The 20716-nt window shown below is 40.7% G+C and overlaps 1 protein-coding gene across 1 annotated transcript; it reads right to left on the bottom strand.

Annotated features, from left to right (window-relative positions):
* Window positions 1-3764: 3764 nt before the first annotated feature.
* Window positions 3765-17458, bottom strand: rpf2 (ribosome production factor 2 homolog). Its single transcript, XM_034150740.1, has 10 exons — window positions 17334-17458; window positions 16309-16441; window positions 15089-15126; window positions 13311-13350; window positions 13123-13204; window positions 12760-12836; window positions 5577-5676; window positions 5395-5497; window positions 4987-5131; window positions 3765-4268 (listed from the first exon to the last, which is right to left on the bottom strand). Exons 1-10 carry the CDS (start codon window positions 17354-17356, stop codon window positions 4074-4076), a joined length of 936 nt encoding a protein of 311 aa, XP_034006631.1. The 5' UTR covers window positions 17357-17458; the 3' UTR covers window positions 3765-4073.
* Window positions 17459-20716: the final 3258 nt, after the last annotated feature.

Raw genomic sequence — 20716 nt, 5'->3', positions numbered from 1 at the left:
TCAGAATGCGTCACCCCACAGAAACTGGCTGGAAAGCGAACCCTAAGCGCATGCCTGTTCCCATCTCACTGTAGGTCACCAATGTAATGTTTGTAGATCCCTTTATTACATTTATCCTCGCCATCCATAGTCTCTAAATAACTTATTTCACGTATATATGATATTTAGGCTCGCTACACATATACAACGGCAATGAAAAAATCACAAGGGGAGGCAGCCATAACCTCTGCCGCACTGAAGGGGGCGCACGTGAGCCCACAGGTTCTTGTTGCTACTGTTATTCTACCGCAAACAACAAACTCGACTTTTGAAACTACAGGAAGATAAGGACGACTTTTACAAAACAGTAATAGAGATTGTTGTCCAGAAGGATAGCATGGACTTCTATTCATCTTCAAGTCAAGGTAAGACCACAACTGTAATGAAAATGGGATCTTACTTAGAAAGAACAATCCAATATTTAGATTTTGGGTATCCTTTTGTTGATCGGTCTGTTTAAAATTAATCATAGCATCAGACTAAAAAAGCTTTTGAAAATAACAGAATATTTCGATTAAGGTCAAAATAGGCTATAATATTTGTAAATCTGACTCTGAAAGAGTCAGTGCCTCACCAGCCATGAACCTCACCGCACGTCACTGATGTATATATATATATAATATCTGCATGTATATTTTCTATTTCGACATGTATATTTTATATTTTATATTTTATATTTTATTTTATTTCTATTCTTGTATATTTTGTTTTATTGTAAAATGCCTTTTATGCTGCTGTAACAAGAACAATTTCCCAATTTGGGATCAATAAAGTACGATCTATCTATCTATCTATCTAAACAGTAAGAGTAGTAGTCATATTTCGTGAACCCTTTGAAGAGTACTGTCACTGGTGTGATCATTCTATAATACACAATTTAAGCCCGGGGGAGAAATGCTAACGCTAACGCTAGCATCGACGATCTTCTCTACTTCATGCTATCTGCACAAATGGTTGACATTAAACATTAAAACGACCAGGCAGTTCAGAGAGAATCAAAGGAAGGCAGGAATGCAGCTTTGCATGACATTCTTCAGGACGTGTTTCATTGTGGTGATAGTGAGGGTAGTCAATCGTTTTGTTGACAAGACAATAGTGACGGCCATCTTGGTGACGTGTGTTGTTGACCAGAGATGTAGTTCATTGAGCGTTTCACACAAACAAATGTGTTACTTCACAGTTTTACGACACATTTTTTTTTTTTTTACTTGCAAAATTATCTTTTAAATTGACAAACATCATATAGAGTGGCGAAGTCCCTCCCCTTCCGGTGGACCTCCATGGGACCTTATTTCGGAAAAATTATGTATTGAAGTCAATGGAGAGAGAAAGATTATCTTTCGATCCCGTTTGAATTGTGCCATGAATTACACATATGTTGTTTGTCAATTTAAAAGATAATTTTGCAAGTCAAAAAAAAAAAAAATGTGTCGTAAAACTGTGAAGTAACACATTTGTTTGTGTGAAACGCTCAAAGAACTACATCTGATCTCTGGTCAACAACACACGTCACCAAGATGGCCGTCACTACTGTCTTGTCAACACAAGAGACTACCCTCACTATCACTATAATGAAACACGTCCTGAAGAATGTCATGCAAAGCTGCCTGCCTTCCTTCCTTTGATTCTCTCTGAACTGCCTGGTCGTTTTAATGTTTAATGTCAACCATTTGTGCAGATAGCATGAAGTAGAGAAGATCGCTAGCGTTAGCGTTAGCATTTCTCCCCCGGGCTTAAATTGTGTATTATAGAATGATCACACCGGTGACAGTACTATTCAAAGGGTTCACGAAATATGACTACTACTCTTACTGTTTAACATTTTGGGTTACTTAATGTTACTTCATGTTAAGGCTAATAAAAATGACAAGGCTGTAATGCTAACTAACGTGCTAGCTACTAGCTAGGTAGCTAACTTGATCCACACACTCCTCTTTCATCAGACGGGAAGCGAAAGAACGAGCAAGACCCATTGCTGGTATAATAACAACCTGGTACTAAGCACACAGGCACAAAGTTATCTTATCTTAGCCAGCGCCATATAGATAGATTCTATCTATATGGCGCTGATCGTATATATACGGTATTATACGTGTATCGTAGTGTCTCAATTGTGACATCACTTACTCTGGGATTTGTAGTCTTTCTAGTTTCGTATTTTTCAAAGTCTTATATTTCAACAGTTTTAAGACAAACTGTGACTTTTTTGACATGGAAATGATTTTTTAAGATTGACAAACATCATATGTGTAATTCATGGCACAATTCAAACGGGATCGAAAGATAAGTTTTCTCTCCCCATTGACTTCAATGCATAACTTTTCCGGAATAAGGTCCCATACCCCGGAAGTAAGTGGGAGGGACTTCGCCACTCTATACCAAAGTTTGAATGTAGGCCTCCTGCAACAACCTACATTGTAACAGAAAATGTCATATTGGGAATTCAGTTCCACAATAATAATGAAAGCCTCCAGGAGCAGATGAGCCTAAGGGCTAATAGCTCATCTTCAGTCTGCTGATGTTTGCTATTGGCTGTGGGTGTACAGCTGGATTGGATCGTTGACTTGCACTTATTCAGTGCATCACATTTTCTTGTAAAGAATTCCGCTGGCTTGTCTTTCAGGTGGGCGTGTTTAGTTGTAAGGTGCCGTTGGAGGTGCGATGGTTTATCATTACTTATCACTTCACCACAAATCACGCACTGTGGTCTGGGCTCATTATCTGTCCCACTGCAACTGAATCCAAATTTCATGTAACCCTGGTTGTGATTCCGAACTGGTTTGTGTCTCTTTATTGTGGACTCACTTGCGCTGCTGCTGATGGAGTCACTCGCAGCTACGTTAGCGGCGTTGTGGCTGTGCATATCACTTTTGCATTGCCATCTTTGCCTCTTTCCAACTTTTTAGCAATAGTATCGTCTCATGGTTACATTAAGAGATCTATGGATACATCTCTCAACATCCATATGAAACAGAACTGTAAGCAGATTTCTTTTTCTTTATGGATATTTTACAAATCACTCCCCAACTGTATTCTTGTTTATTAATAACAACTTCTTTCACTGTCATATAGTATTTTATACCAGTTTTTACTTTCTTATTTTTGTATAACTATAATGATCATATAAAGATGTGCCTTTACCTCACTGGTTGTAGAAGCTTCTTATATTCGTTAGCATAGCTAGCTAACCAGATGCTAATAACAACAAAGTTATTGACTGTATGATCAGTATGACAGATGAATAGATCGCCACTGGGCTTTCAACTAAAGACACAGCCACGCAGAAACTGTGGCATGTGTACGGCTCCGTATGGGTACTGACATTTCTGAAGTGGCGGAGCGGTGTTCTGGTGCTCTCCGTCAGAACTACACCCGTCAGACCAGACATATACCACGTGATGACACGTTAGGCTCGTGTTGTGTTCAAGGACCCTGACCTTGGCCAGGAAAAACAGGCACTAGCTTGTTTAATTTTTTTGCGGTCTAGATTTCTTAATTTGTTTTCTTTTTTGCGTGTGTTTATAAATTACCTCGAGGGCCGTACCAAATGGTCTCGCGGGCCGTATACGGCCCGGGGGCCGGAGGTTCCCCACCCCTGGCCTAGAGACTCTGGCTAACGCTGGCCCTGCAGTAATATAATACACTTCTCATATTTACAAAGACTTATGTTTACGGAAGACAGGAACGAAAATAATCATAAATTAGATTTTTTTTTTAACAACTTGACAGGTTAGAGACTTTTATTTGTTTTAAGGCTGCCGGTAAAATCCCATTTTACAAACTCTTTACAAGTTACAGAAGGAACTTCAGCCAGTTTAAGGCCGACTTCCACATAACCCAAGTCCTGATGCTCATGAGTTTGACCAGAGAACTGAGACAACACAGTCATGATGCTCAAGACAAAGAAGTCACATGTAATGAGTAAAGCAATAGTGGCAGGTTTAATAGATGTGTATCCCCTCTGCCTCGGGGCTGCTCACAAGACAGTAAAGGGTGTCAAGGATCAGCACATGTCAGTCTGATGAACGGGGAGTTTATGCAGCGCTGCTGTCCACTTTAACCACTTTGGGTGCCTGTGCGTCCTGGTCTTCAGCGACCACATCCCCCCTCCTCTTCCTCAGGCCTTTCATCTTACGGGTCTGCAGCTTGGCCAGATCCTGCTTCTGCATGTGGACCCGGCCAAACTTGGTGCCAAAGACATTATGGGAAATGTTCTTCTTCTTCTTGGCCTGTAACAGTGATAAAGAGAAGCATAAACATGTCAGTTTGACTAATACATCCTGCGTTTTCTGTTTCCAGTGAGAAAACCTCCCACATACCATTCTAACTGTGGCGATAAAGGCATGAATATCTCTCTTGGGAAACATTCTTGAGGAAAAAAAATCACCTGCGAGAAGCTAAAGGCCGAGAATACCAACAGAGACCTCCAATATGTCAGGTCTTTCAAAATAACACTATTACGTTTTGTTTTTTTTCATTTAAAGTGAGAATGTTAACAGTTCGACAAAGCTAGGCAACAATGTGATCTTCCCTCTGGTGCCATCATCAGGGCAATCATTTTCAATGCACACTGAGTCAGGATCTAATGCCGTGTTGTCCCTTCTCCATTCCACTCGCTCTTATTTTGTTTTACTTCAGGAAATGTGTAAATCATAGCGAACTATAATGAATTGTGATTACATATTTTTAAATGCTACATTTTGTAACTATGTTAACCATAAAAAGTCAGAAGTGCGTTGGAAAACTAAATTCTGAAAAGTGCTTTGTACAAGAGGTGAGCCGAGTGGTACCGTGCAGTGAAGAGTAACCAGTACATGAGCAGCCTCATTGGGCCATTCATTTGCCTATAATAGACTATGATTAGGCAAACACAAATGAACATAGTCAAGAAAAGCCCCTGCTTTCCTTTCCATCTCCTGTCAAAGCTTGGAGAACGGTGATTGTTACCTTCAGAGCTTTGGGCTTCCTGTGAGCTAACTTGTACAGGTCATCTGAAGCCAGATGTGTTCTTCTTAAGACCAGGTCAAATGATGGCCCCATCTCCTCCAGCTCTATCCGCGGCGTGCGGCACCCAGACTTCTTCAACACAGACCTGCAATGACAAACATTAACATCTCCGTCGTAGGGGGTGTGTTGCAGAAAGAAACATGGCGCTGCCTGCTTTACCAAGGTTTGATTTTCATACAGAATGATCTAAAGGAGGGTTAGGGTTAGACAATTCTCCATTATATATTTTTCACCAAGAACTTTTTTTTTTTTTTTTTAAACCATCTATTCAATATCACACATGAACATCATACAGTCCACACCCAGGCCTTATTTTCTTAACACCATTTTTGAGCACATCTATTTTACCTGTAGCTGCGCATATAGATCTTCCCATCCAGGGCTGTGAAGTGCAGGACGTGTTCCAACCCTGCCAGTCGCACAGCGGACACAGTGGGACCTCTGAAGAAGTCTGAGAGGTGGACATAACTGATATTAGCACAAAAAAACTTTTCTAAGAGATGCATTCTCTGAGTATTATAATTGTTTACCTATGAGCAGACTCTTCAGACGTTTGTGTTCGTTGTCTGTATCAAAAGCCTCGCCTGCAAACACTAGCATCGGTTTGGTCCCCTCAGGACATTTACTGTTCTGCAATAGAAACAGATACAGTGTGGAATCACCAGTTTACTCTCAAACATAAAAAAAAACTGCACAGAAAATAATGATCGCATTTGTGGTATGTGACTGCGACTGACATGTCATCTTTGTATCCTATACAAATCTACACCTCTGGAAAAAGGTTCAGCGCTTTTCTAGAAACTCAAAGACGCTTTGACTGAGACTAAATCAATACAAAAAAACAAAGAGAAATACAAAAAGAGACAAGCAAAAACAGAAAATGGGGGGGGGGGGGGGGGGTGGTCAGAGTTTGAATACAGTGTTGAACAGGTGGGTTTTGAGTGATTTTTTGAATGCGGTGAGGGAGGATGAGTCTATGATGGGTTTGGGTAGTGAGTTCCATAGTATAATACATGGGATTTGTATAGCGCTTTTCCTAATGCTCAAAGACGCTTAAATGGTATTAAAAAAGCAATAATTTGTTCAGCAATCCCTCGGTGATATTGAGTGGCAATAGTCACCACACATTACATGATGCGCCCATTCACACTCATTGGAAAAGGGTGATTCTTAGCTTTTTCAATTATATATTTGTTATCATTTTCCAAATATAAGGCAAAATATGTTACATAAGATAATGCCATTACTGAGCCACCATTATGGGTAAAGGGTTTTCAAAAGCTTCATATTTTGAGGGCAAAGCACCCCTTGAAAGAAAGGACTGTTCTTATTGAGTTCAGATGAAAACCCACCGCACTAAAACGTGTTACGCCTCTCATTATTTTAATGAGATTTTCAACTCTCAAGCCCCGAGCCTGTTTTCCAGGTCTCAGGCTCGAAAATGACATTCCCAGAACAAATGACCATAACTTCACTTCTAAAAAGGGGTAAATTAATAATATTTTTTCTCAAAGTAATGATAAACCTGTGAGTTGGATGTAGAAAAGTCAGAATCAATATAGATTTTTTTTTATTTTAAAAAGTAAATTCAGATTGAACATAGTCAAAAAATGTAAATTATAGTGTCCGTCCAAAAAAACAAAACATTACTTATAGTGAAAACCACCCTTGAATGATGGGATAGTAGACTAAAACAGGGCTCGAGCTTAAGGACGTCCCGTCGTCGAAAAAAATAGGGTCGGGGAGGATAAAAAATAATCTTGGGACGAATTTGGGACGAGAGTTAAAGCTCCCATGTCATGCTTTTCCGGTTATTACCCGTCCCCTTGTGTGTTATGAAGGTTTTTATGCATGCAAACGGTGTGCAGAGTCAAAACCCTCAAAGTACACCCTGTAGCGAGTAAAACTCTAACACAGAAAATACCTCCCCAAAACGCCTCGTTGGAGATACGTCACTGCCCATTTGAGTCTTCCATTTAGTTCCGGGTACCGCCTGATGTCATGCGGTACCCGGAACGAAATGGACCAATCCCGAAGAGCTATGGCCACACCAGCAGCGGCGTGTTCCTCCTCCAGAGGTTCGAAGAACCGGCATTTCACAGACGAAAGCTTCCAAAACATTGCCCAGTTTGAGGCCGGATATGCACAGCTTGTTTGGACCGTTTGGAGCAGGGGAAGATCTGGGTATACAACCTGTAAGTTTGCATTGTTATTTGTGTATTTATCAAACAAGACTGTTTAAATGTGTAAACTGTGTTGGACTGCTAAGCCATTGACACAGTGCTAACTGTGCTAACTAAGTTGCTAGAGTTTCCATATATCAACTCTAATATCAGCAGATGGCCTTGCATACATGTATCTCATAGCAGGAGAATGTCTGCATTCACACACAAAATACCTATTGACAGTATACTGCGGGTGATTTGCCGGTCAGTCGCGAAACGTAATTACATTATAGCTGGCGTAGCGATCTAACACACGGAGCTTGAGCTAGTTTTGGTCAGAAAAACATTTTTGTGATGCTACGTTGCTAGCGTTTAAATATATCAACTACAATGTCAGCAGATGGCCTTACATGTTTGTCATGGCAGGAGAATGTCTGCAGTCACACACACGGAATACTCATACAGTATACTCCGGTTTACCGTACATTGTGACCGTACATATACTGCATGTAGCTAACGAGGCTAGCTGTATGCTAGCGCAAAACAATGTATTCATGCAAGTTACATTGTATGGTAGCAGAATACCCGTATACGATTGCAATTATAAACACGTTATTGCTAGCCTAATATGAACCACTAGCTTTTGTTCATAGTAGTTTTATTACACTGCATTATAGTTGCCTTTCCTCCAAGCTAACGTTCATATCGTGTTAGCTACCAAGGTAAACAAAGCTAGGTTAGCATATTAGCAGGCAAGCTGTTCATTACACAACTACTACTAACGAATCTAAAACAACTAAGTTTCTCTAATATTTTGTGATTTGCATTTGATTTCGTCCAGCCAGATCCTGGCGGACAATCCATGACGGGGAAGGGATTCTACTGAGGGTGCTAAAAGGCACCGCACCGCACCGGCTGTGCGCAGGCAAGAGGAGGAGGAATGGATGATATACCGTGTATATATGTATATTTATGTTCATTTTGTACATTTCTAAAAATAAAGTTTAATGGAAATACTTAGTAGGCCTATCCTTTCTTCCCTGAATTCATATATAGCAAACCATGATTTGATTTCTCATCAAACAGTAGTAGTTTATAACGGGTAAAAATAACTTACTCTTTGTTATGAGAGTAGCTCGTAGGCCACAACGGAAAGACAAGGAGACATACACGAGTTTACAAAACCACGGCACATTTATTGTGGTAAATGCAAAGATAGGTGGTTGAGAGGATCGCAGAGTTAGTCTTCCTGCAGCCGCTTTGGAGAGAGACTGGGGCCGTAGTGTCCGGAGGTGTCCGTGATCGTGCTGATTACCCTCTTCAGCTCCACCCCATCGTAAGACAAAGGCCCTGGGGCCGTCACACTCTTCTATAACAACAGTTAAAAATATATATGTATATAAAATATACCGCTGTACCGACGCCATGATAAGACTGATGTTACGCTGAGAGCAGCCGGGAAAAGCACTGACATGGGCGCAGCCTCTCTGGTGGTTGACTAATCAGAACGAGTGGCCGAGCTGACCAATCGGAGCACACTAGGCTCACAGGGAGGGGGGGGCAAGAGCTCCAACGAGTCGTTTAGTGGAGAAAGTGAATACTGCTGAATACACATGCTTGACAGAGATGCTGTATGCGAAACCAATGTGAGTTTGGAAAATTGCACAGTATAAATCTATTTTAGTATACCTCAACAATGTAATTATGATCAGTGGAAATGGCCATGACATGGGCCCTTTAAAATAAAAATACCCTGATAACTCTACTACAGTACGAACGGCGATGAAAATGAAACTGACTGCACGTTTTGTGTAGCACACAGTTATTAAACCTCCTTGTCAACATAAACACACACGCACAAAACATTTAGCAAACCGCGAAATACACACACACACACACACACACACAGCTGTGCCCGCAAACTCCTGGCCCGCAAATTAGTGGGTCTAGCTATGTACTGAGTTTGTGTATTTCGCGTTGAGTGATGTACAATGACAATGGCATCCCGTGGAGGAATTCTGCAATTGTTTACGTTACATCACGAAAACGCACAGCAGAACCTAACCCTGGAGCGCCGGCCTCTTTATTTACTAACTCCTCTTCATCCCCTATGGGTAATAAGGCTGAGATGAGAACTCTCCATCGTATTTAGTCCTTAGCAATATGCTGCGTCTCTCCCCATGTAGGGATGGGTACCGAGCCCCGGTATTAAATGGGCCCCGGGCCGGAATTATTAAAGACAGTGGTAGCGTTAAGCTCCGAAGTTATCTGACTTTTTATCGGTAGTGGAGACATTTAAAACATATATGTCATGTATTATTGCTACATGAACATTATATCGCAGTTTTAGTTTCGCCAACTCCGTTTCTAATATGCAATAAGTCTACAAAATGCGTCTATGATGTATTTTCGATCTTATTTTCGATCTTTCCAATCCAGACGAGAGCTCTCTCCCCCGTCTGTGTGCGAGGGGGCGGGGCAGTTTGTAAAGGTCTCCTGACTGTGTTACAGACTGTCATCCTGGTTAGTGGTTACTCTGGGTTCTGTCTTCTGTCTTCAGGACAGAGTGTTGGATGTTTTTGATAATTGGATGGAACTTGATTGGATTCAATATTAGAGTAACTTTCTCGCTTGTGTTTTTTTTAAATATATTTGGCCTTTGTTTATGTGTTTGACTGATTTACTCAATTAAAAAGGTTGATGAATTATCATCTAATGATTTGTATGATGTTTTATTTATGTTAAAGGTCACTTTGAATGATTTTAACTAATGATAATGTAGAAAAACTAATATTTTAAATTCGGGACGGTCCACATTAATTTCGGGACGGCTTAGATTGTATTTCGGGACGGTTCCGGGAGGATGGTGAAAAAAGTTAGCCGAGAGCCCTGGACTAAAAGCTTTAGGAATCCAAACTATAAACATATAATAAGTACCCTGTATCAAGATTGATGCAAAACAAGTGACATTTGACCTTTTCAGAGAGGTTTAGCAAAAAGAAACCACGTCTGGGGTCATTTGGGTGGATTTTCCATATCTCCGGCCCCCCTTGGTCGATTTTGATGATTGACATCTCTTTATAACCGTCAGAGCCAATAGAATCGAGGGGAGGTTCCTAAATCCACCTTACCAAATAAGGAGTGAGAGTGATGCTAGCCAGAATACCCAAAACAGGAAGCTGTCATACAATCTGGTAGCTATCATAGCAGCTAATATGAAAACTCAGTTTTTGACATAAAAATGGAATGATGGATTATCAGTAATCATTTCAAAGGGAACCAGACACATTGGATTAACCTTCAGCAGCGTTTTTCTCGTTTTAATGCCATTGAACACAACTTTTGATCAGAAACAGCAAAAGGTAAGACATTTCTCCCGTTTTTGCTCCATAAAGCTACGTCGTGTGTTGTCTGGGTTTGCTTCCAATGTCGCGAGTTCTGATCGCTCAGTGATGATACTTATATTTCTGGAATCTGTGGAATCTCAGCTTGCTAGCTAATATCTTGTTTGTGCAGATCCGATAAGTAATAAAGTATTTATACCTAGAGTTCTGTGCTAAGTGCGTTAGCATTTTTTTGCTCAGGGCTAATTTAGACACTTCTTGTGAGACTTGTGTTTTGTTTCGGTAAAAATGGTTCATATTGTCAGTTAGCTGAGTTTCTTCCCGTTAAGCGAGTATGACACATTCATAGTTTATTAAATGTTAAGAAGCCCTGAGACACAGTTTCGTGAAGAAAGAAAAAGCCCCATAGCCCCTATACTATTTTTCAACAATATATAACAGGTCTCAGATATATACAGAACATGTCTCTGAAGTGTTTGGCTGAAACACCAAACAGATCCTTGTAGCATCCCATAAACCCCTCTGTTTCAGCCCTGTTTCAAAAGTGCTGATTCTGTATCTGTAGCTTTAAATGCAAATGAGCTGCTGTTGGCCACGCCCCTCTGAGATGATTTAAAAAACACAATGGTGCTCTAGGAGGAGATTCAGATGATAAGGTGGGCAGGTGTTACCTTGGTTTGTTACTGGCTAATGGTTGCACAACCCGAATAAACATTGTGACATCACAAAGTTACCAAAATCTGATCAGCTCATTTTCAGACAGGTTTTTATAGAGATGGATCAGGACAAAACTTCTGAATCTCTTAACACACTGGCAACACATATTTATGTATAAAACATAGGTGACCTTTTATGAATATGGCATTGAGAGTTGCATATGACCAAAGCCCTAAAATAAGCAGTGCTCAATGTATATCAACCGTAGGTAACGACATAACAGGCTAAAAATTCAAGGTTTAACAGGGCATACACTTGCATTGACCCTGCATCCCAGTAGGGGTGTTGAAAATAATCGTTTCTACGATGATTGCGATGCGGACGTGGACGATTCGGTATCGATGCAGTGACGGAAGATAATCGATTATAGCGTAGTAACGTTGCTTCCTGATTTTCCGGCCGCGGCTTTACTATAACGTTTTTTTAATATATTTTTAATATCAAATCGGTCGGTGACGCAGAGATCAGGGAACAAGACGTGACAGCGGCACAGCAACACCAAACACGGAGCAGTCTGCTTTATCCACCAACACAAGAACACCAGTCCAGAACCAACAGCAGAAGGACCCGCTCTGAATCACTCCGTGTCACTGCGGCTCAGAGACACAAGGATTTATGTTTTTCAAATATACTCGCGTTACAATCATGTCAGGTTTTTGGTGGATTTAATTATGTCTTGGATTGCAGAGTATGAATGTCCTCTAGCAATTTTCAGACGATATATACGCGTGTACGTGTGAAAAAAGCTTCCGCGATCACCGTCTCCTCTCCGTTCCTCCAAACCCCGCCCCGAAGATAATGAGTGACAGGCTGATAGTGACCCGATAGAAACTTTATTATTCACTTTATCACTGATTGAGATATAATGAAGCTAACTTAATCTCATACATTCATGGGATTTATGTAACAGTAAGACAGAGAATGTAAGTGTGCAGTATTTTTGTTTTTATATGCTGTTGTAAATACTCCTGTTGTCTGCTGTGTTCAGACCATAGACTGTATATATAAAGGTTCAGACTCAAGTCCTGTGTGTGATGCCACATTCAGTGTCCTTTTTTTAACAGAAGACCGTTGCTAGAAGCTGCAGCTAGACTGCAGAAGCATTAGTTTTTTGTTTTTGAGGATGGAACAACTTCACACACAGATGTAGGGAGGCTAGACCTATACAATTAATTTAATTTGGTTTATAAATTAATGTCAAGACATTTATGTTATTGATTTCTGAAGCACTTTCTAAATAATAAAAAGAGAGTTCATATGCATTTACTGCATGTATGCATTGATGAAAAATAAGCCATGTGCAGTAATATAGAAAATTGAGGATGCAACGCATTGGTATGAATCGTGATGCATCGGGATATCGAATTGAATCGAATCGTTGACAGGATAATCGTAATCGAATCGAATCGTGAGACCAGTGAAGATGCACAGCCCTACATCCCAGTGTGACTGAGACAGAAAACACAGGTTACTGGCACCGAGCTTACCTTGATCTCACTCAGAGCAACGTACTTCTCAACTCCAAGTTCAACCATATCCAGCACGTGAAAGTCAAACATGCGACCTGCAAACAGTGACACATACATCATTCAGCATGCACTGCTTCAAAGATGAACATTCTGAAAGAAAGCGTGAATAGTTTATGGGTATCCATCTCCTGTGTTACATATTTTTATAATAAGATTATGTTAACAGTAGGCTGGTACTTGTCAACATGGGCGTTTACTAGACCCCTTACAATCAGCATGTGATAATTTTTCAATATTACAGAAAATAAATACATTTAGACATGCGACACGTGAAAGCAAAGATTTGTGTGAGTGATGTAGGAAGATAGGAAGAGAGTTTACCAAATATAAGGTTGTTGGGTCGTTTCTTGTTGTGGGAGCCAAATAGAAACAGAGAACAGTCTGTCTTCTTAGAGAAAAATTCCTGATGGAGTTCAAATGATAATAATGATTAGTAAATACACTGGAAAACATGAATGTTTTAATTGTAATAAAGCATTGGGAGAGTTCCCTCTTTTGTTTATACTTACCAGTGATGTTGAGTCCTCAAATGGTCGTGTTATGTTCTTCCTGAAAAGCAAATAGAGATTTCATAGACAGCAGTTAGTTAACATGTTTCCTAACCCTCACCGGCCTGTGTGTCATCAAAGGTTCAGTCTGACCTGCCTGATGCAGCAGTGACGGATATTCTTTCCACCGTTTTTATTCCTTAGCCATTGTGTGCATCATTTAGAGGCTTTATTCGTCTTTGCCATAGAACATTATTGTATTGATTTAAACACTTTTCTTTTCACTTAAAGGGGACCTATCATGCAAAATGCACTTTTGTACGTCTTTTATACATGAATATGTGTCCCCGGTGTTCCAGGGAACTCACCAAGTGTCAGAAAACACAACCCTCTCTATTTTCCTCCATACCTAAATCTCTAAAAAAGGGGCTGCAACGGATCTGATAAAAACTGATCCAGATTTGAACACTGTCCTGACGTCAGTAAAGTGGCGCTACGGCTATTGGGCCAACTCTCCACCTATCAGGGGAATGTGGGGTTGGGCCACGGCCGGCCATTGCCGCTCTAAAGCGCTGGAGACGCTGTAGTACATATGCCAGGCCTGTAAGTGGCACTGTAGTCTGCCACAAAAGCAGCGAAGAAGACTTCCCGCCCATGGTTACCATGGTTACCCTTCTGTTTATTCTCCGCTGTGGCTTTTTTTCTCCCTCCCCGAGGCAAGCGTTTGCTCCCGCTGCTTTAATTCAATGCAATCCCTCCCCGTCGAGGCAAGCACTGTAATTCTCTCCGGTTAGTCCAAATGTCACAAAGCGCATTTGCGTACCAACGTACTTGTGAAGCTTTTCCAGAAGGCGGTTAGATCACCGGACGACAGAGTCGGTCTCCGTGTGCACAGACAGGGCTGCTGTTAACGTCGGTCTGTACAGCAGCACTGCGCTAAAACAGCTGATCACAACGTTCACACGCTCTGTGGTCACGAAGCTCTGTACTCCACTACCACCCCCCCCGTTGACATTCGCGATACAGAGGGCTTCATGGGAACTTTGAGGGGAGCCAGAAGTTGGAGTACCAAACACTGACTCCAGGTACTCATCTGAATACCTCACTGAGAAAGTTATGTGCACCCCTGCCTATAATAATATAATAAAACACGGAGGACGGAGATCTATTTTTCTCCCCCTCTTCTGACTTCATCAGAGCACGGCTCCCCTCTCCTGCAGGGGGGCGTCAGCTGCAGCTCACAGAATCAGCCCCGTGCAAAAACAGTGCTGGACAACAGCAAATAGAGCGAAATGAGGCATGGCTTAAAATCATGATCTGTTTGGTATTTTGAAAACAGAAACGCATAAATATACCTTATATAGGTATGGCCCTACAATATATCATTTAAATATAGCATGATAGGTCCACTTTAAGACAATTTAGTGTAAATGTATTTCAAATTCAGCTTTGTTTTATGTTAAATTCGGCAGTGATTCTGCTGTATAATGTAGGAATATCACTACAGCAAATAGACACCGTCTTATAGTTTATCTTAAAAAAGGATGATAGAAGACACCAGGAATCCTGCTCAATTCAGAGAAGTAGTTAGGGCAGTGTCTGTCTCTCATTCTCGGTGGAATTAGTACCAGGAATATAGATTGTGGGCCCATCCAAGTAAATGAGGAATAATTAATACAATTATAGTAAAATAACATGAAATAGTTCTTTAAATGCTCGTTGATCGTGATAATTTAACTGGTAGATTACTTGAAAATAAAAATATAATGATATACTGTTATAGTGGTAATTTCACTTACTTCTTGTACAGCACAGCATTGGGCTTCTTCAGAGAGTACTGCAGGAAGAAACATGGTGAATTTATAATCCTGCTAGTGAGGCAGCCGCTTTCATGGAAATGCGTGCAGCAAAGGAAATCATCAGTATTCCTGTGATCATCTGTCACACCCTCTCATCAAAGAACCTTCCTCTATAATCAAATGTCTTTACTTCACAGCCGTGGAGTAGTTCTTACTCACATAACAAATACAATAGGCGCTTTCACACCAAGTACTTTTCCCAGGAATAGTTCCTGGAACTTTTATTTCCTGGAACTATCTAGTAAATCGCGTTCACACCGGAATAAATCCCTGAGGGAGCTGCTGATGTCACTTCTTCTCCTTCTTCTTTGGGTTTACTGGCAGGCCGCAAACAACTTCACGGCGTATACTGCCACCCGAAGTCCCCGGAGTTGGGGACTCGGAAGACTTCAGTAGAAGCTGCTGGGAAGACTCCCAGCAGCTTCTACTGAAGTCTTCCGGGTAAATCGCCAGAAGCGCGACACCTCCTCATCACTCCACCGCTCCCACGTTTTATTTTGTGTTGCCATAAGTTAGCCTCTCTCCGTTGGTGCGCTGGGCTAATGCTAATAATGCTAATGCGAGCAAATAAAATGGCGGCTTCACAAAAACTTTTCAGAATTTTACGGGGCGTGGTTTGCAATCCGCCCAGCCAATCAGAAATTGGAACCTTTTTCTCCCCAGGAAAGTACCACCTCTCTAGCAGGGACTAAAAAGGGGTGCAAAGGTTCGCAAAAAGTTTTAGTTCCAGATCTTTTTGGTGTGAAATCCCAGGAACTATCGGAACTATTCCTGGGAAAAGTAAAGGTGTGAAAGTGCCTATTATGATATAAATGTGATATTTATCACTTTATTGTAGAGATTCACACTAGAACACAACCAGTCCAATTTAAAGAGAAGGTAGTGATGTGAGGGATGCTTTAGGTCAAATTACACCCATCTCAGCAGTCTGAATAAAACACTGCGATTAGATCTTCTGTGTTTTTTCTTTTTCAGAATGGCACTTTAAAATCGTACCGAATTGGAATAAAGAAGAGTTGACAATGAGCTACTTTCAAAAGTGTAACAGAAGGAGAACACACAGTGTGATTTTATCATGGGTACAATAATCTGGAAATTGACACTGAGAAAAGCGCATGCAACTGTGTGAAATACATTTCTTTCATCATCAGGTTACTCACTATGTCCTTGAGGGCCTGGGTGACGGTCTGACTGGCGTTGCCCCCTTTCATAATCATGGTGGTCTTTACATCCTCAGTCAGCTTGGGCGCTCTTTTGTCTAGGAAGCGCTTGGAGCGCTTTGTTTTAGGTTTTCTGAGGAAGGGGAAGATGCCACAGGATTTAGAAACAAATATGTGTCAAACATGGCATTGGTTCTCAGGGGCTTTATGGTTTATTGTGTAATGTTGCTGGTTATTGATGGTCATCCCCCTTCCCCCCTCAGTCCCATTGCTCCCCGGGCGCTGTACAATAGCTACCCACTGCTTCTACTACTAGGATGGGTTAAATGCAGAGGTCAAATTTCACTGTGTGCATGTATGTGTGACATTAAAGAGGGTTTCATCCCTCCAATTGTATATGTATTGTATTATCAGCTGACACCAACAGGCAGGAATAGGGAGACAAACTTATACTTACCGTACCCCTAAAAGTCACTAGAGTTCATCCACTATGAAGTATGCATAAACAGCTACATACAATTATAGAATTAGAAGTATAAATTAAATATATTTACATCCCTATATATCCTAACCCTTATCATCAGAAATCCTGTATTAGTCCCACAGCTGGGAAATGTACATTGTTACAGCAAAAGTGCCATAGCAGCTTAAAAAAAAGAAAGACATGCAATAATACAGAATAAGCTAACATTAATATAGAGACGAAAAAAACACATTTGTTATAATAGAATACAAATAATATCTTTCTTTGCACTGTGTTTCAGTCTGACCATGGTCGTTGCTGAAAGTCTAAATAAATAATATATAACAGTTTAGTGATGCACCTGGACTGCGTTCTGTTATATATAGTTAGTACATGTTTATGACAGACTGTAACTACAGCTTTACAGTGCGTGCTTAGCAACAACGTGCTAGCTATGCTAGGCTAGCGTTAGCAGTCTTAACAAAGTGAGTTTTGTAGAGTGCTGGACAAGAAGAGAGTACAGACCTGAACACGGTGAGTTATTTCAGAGTGTCACACTTACATTACACCGTCTAACTGCGTCATTTTCGGTCTTTGCTCGTGTTTCTGCCGGACACACGCTTCACGAGCTCTTACGCTGGGGCTCTTCTTCCACGTGAGTGAAAAAACAGGAAGACAACATTGTGAGTTTTCTTCTTCGTTGATGAAACAGCGGCTGGTTTCCTGCTTCACGTGAATTAGCGCCACCTAGTTTTTACCGACTTTCCACAAGGGCGATGCTGACCAGCATGAAAGCAGTCTGTATAGATTTGAGTGTGTTTATGGAATTATCTAATTGTTATACCTTCCAAAATGCTCTTTAGATATGTCAGGTTTTATCTGCTCGCTATTGGCCCTGCAGAAAGGGGGAAGTTGGGCAAAATGGTGAATTCTGACTGTATTGATTGAATTAAAAAAAATGTAATTCCCTAAAAGATTATTTAACCCCCAATATGTCATATTTGTCTAACATGCTGGGGAGGGTAGTTCCTTAATCAGGATCAGAAACAGGTTTATTGCCAAGTAGGTTTACACATAGGCTACAAGGAAATTGCCTTGTGCATACATAAACACAGGTTAAAGAAGATAAAAAGTAAGAAAAACAACAACATTTTTTTAATATGTTAAGATATAGAACATTATTAACATGAAATCTGGATATACCAAAAAACGTAGAGTTTACTATGACAAATTATAAAATCAAATATTTGCGGTATTGTTATGGAGAGGGGAAAGCTGTCTAGATACAAATGTGCAAAGATATCCAGAGGGTTGTGCAGAACTGACAATACTAATAAACAATAAAACAAATAAAAAATAGATATTATTTGCAATGGACTAACTGTGTAAGATTGTAGGTAGTGTTCCTTTAGAAGAAACTCTAATGTGTTATGTTTTTCTCACAGACTTTTGGATGAATGGAAGATTGGATTGTGAGTCTGTGTCCTTCTATTTAGGATTAAGTGACAGTAGTGTCCGTCATACCACAGGAATCATTGTAGATATATATGAAAGAATTCCACGAAGGATCTGCAGTAAAATGAATGATGGATATTCATATTAGACGTACAGAACTGAAACATTGATGAGATGTGGGATTTATGTCTTTGATACAAACTGAGAGACTTGTGATTTTGTGATTTGCATGCACTTTTGTTTCCCTGTCCAGCAGGTGGCAGCATCTCCTGCAGTGGTGTCAGCAATGTAAAGACTCACTGAGGGCCAGTGTTGTTAAAGTGGGGGGAGGGCAGAAGCACACCGGTTTGACCCCACCTGAAGATGACCTCACGGAACTGTTGGTCGGCCATTGCTTCACTTTGTTTTGATGGTTACTGAGCCTGCAGTGATCTCACTCAGAATCAACTGGGTTTTCACCTACAAGGAATTTGTTTGGTGTATTGGTGCAGATTAACAAATGTGGTGAAAAAGTAGACAAAACACATCAACCCAGATTAGAATTATATACAGAAAGGGGATAGCCTTTTGGTTCACTTACGATGCGATAGGATACTACTTTATTGTCGGATAGAGTGGACATTCTTCTTGCAACGCAGCAGCTCCATTTGCAACATCAAAAAGGATAAAGATACAAAGAAACATCCCTTTAACTCATTATTACTTTAACTCATTATTACTTAAGACATTATGTCCAAGACCCCTTAAAGTAGCCTACAGTTGATCTGGGATTAAACTCCATTCGAGGTTTGAATGATGCACAATAGAGTCTCTCAAATTGTGGACATAAAGTCTTTGAGCAGATTTTAACTGGAGGAGCAATTTTGACTTAAAAGCAGGGGACAAACACATGTAGCATGTACTGGCATGATGTAGTATGGCAGTACTGTAGAACACCATCAATTCCTTCTACCAATTTATTCAGTGTGGTCTTTCCAGGGTAGAAGATGGCCTAGCATTACACCTAAGTATTTATATGAAAGCACCTGCTTAATTGTTTCAGTATAGATCACAAGCACTTTATGAGAGTCCGATGGGAAGCCAAAAACTATTTCTGTATTTTCTTTGTGGTAATCTCAAGAGCATGATTATCAATCCACTCAACCACTTGGTTAGCAGCCTCTTCCAACCACACAGCATGTCTGAACAGTTTCGGGGCACAAGTCCATGGAGTTATTTGAACTATGGTAATTTATTCAAAAATTAACTATAGGGCAATTGAGATGTGATGTGCAAGAGTTAAAGGGCCCATGTCATGGCCATTTCTGTTAAGGAATAATTCTTCTAGATATCTAACCTTTTACTCTGACATGTGTTATCTCCTTTAAGGAAAGGCCTTAGTGCCATATGTGTTGTTGTCACCAGTGTGTGACCGGTCAACTTGACTGGCACGAAGGGTAATTGTTGTGGGAACACTGAGGAACTTCTTTATCGGTGTTTGTGCGCTCTAGGATGTGAAATCCTTGAGGCCATGAGTGTCGGACACAAATTCAGTGTTTAGTCTACTCCTTGAGAGATGTTGATTTCTCTCTGTGAACCAGTTAAAAGGTCTAGCATAGAGAGAGGTTCTTCAGAATTGACGTGGCAACTCTACCGTGTGGTCAGAACCTCTGACTCTTTGATTTGTGATGTGAATCCTCCGGCCGAATACTCTGAATAAACCCATCAGTGTTTGACATCAAAGCTCCAACTCTCACCGTGTCTCCTTCCTGAGTCGGTGACTCCATGCATTACTACACAGAAGTTTCCTCCACAATTTCCACTGATCATAATTACATTGTTGAGGTATACTAAAATAGATTTATACTGTGAAATTTTCCAAACTCACATTGGTTTCGCATACAGCATCTCTGTAAAGTATGTGTATTCAGCAGTATTCACTCTCTCCACTAAACGGCTCGTTGGAGCTCTTGCCCCCCCCTCCCTGTGAGCCTAGTGTGCTCCGATTGGTCAGCTCGGCCACTCTGTTCTGATTAGTCAACCACCAGAGAGGCTCCGCCCATGTCTAACAGTGCTTTTTTCGGCTCGCTCTCGGAACAACAGTCTTATAATGGCGTCGGTACAGCCGTATATTTTATACGCTAACTAACCGAACTGTACCTACAACTGTTGTTATAGAAGAGTAAGTTATTTTTACCTGTAATAAACTACTACTGTTTGATGAGAAATCAAATCATGGTTTGCTATATATGAATGATATGTTATAGGAGCAAATAATTCAGGGAAGAAAGGATAGGCCTACTAAGTATTTCCATCAAACTTTATTTTTAGAAATGTACAAAATGAACATAAATATACATATATACACGGTATATCATCCATTCCTCCCCGTTGTCGGCATCTTGCCTATCGCAGCCGGCGCTTTTTAGGACGAGGCCTCAGTGTGGTAGTCCCGTCCCCGTCATGTATTGTCCGCCAGGATCTGGCTGGACGAAATCAAATGCAAATCAC

The sequence above is a fragment of the Trematomus bernacchii genome, unplaced genomic scaffold, assembly GCF_902827165.1.
Source record: "Trematomus bernacchii unplaced genomic scaffold, fTreBer1.1, whole genome shotgun sequence".
Lineage (NCBI taxonomy): Eukaryota > Metazoa > Chordata > Actinopteri > Perciformes > Nototheniidae > Trematomus > Trematomus bernacchii.
Note: the sequence above shows the minus strand (reverse complement) of the source record. Positions and strands in the feature narration are given on the sequence as shown.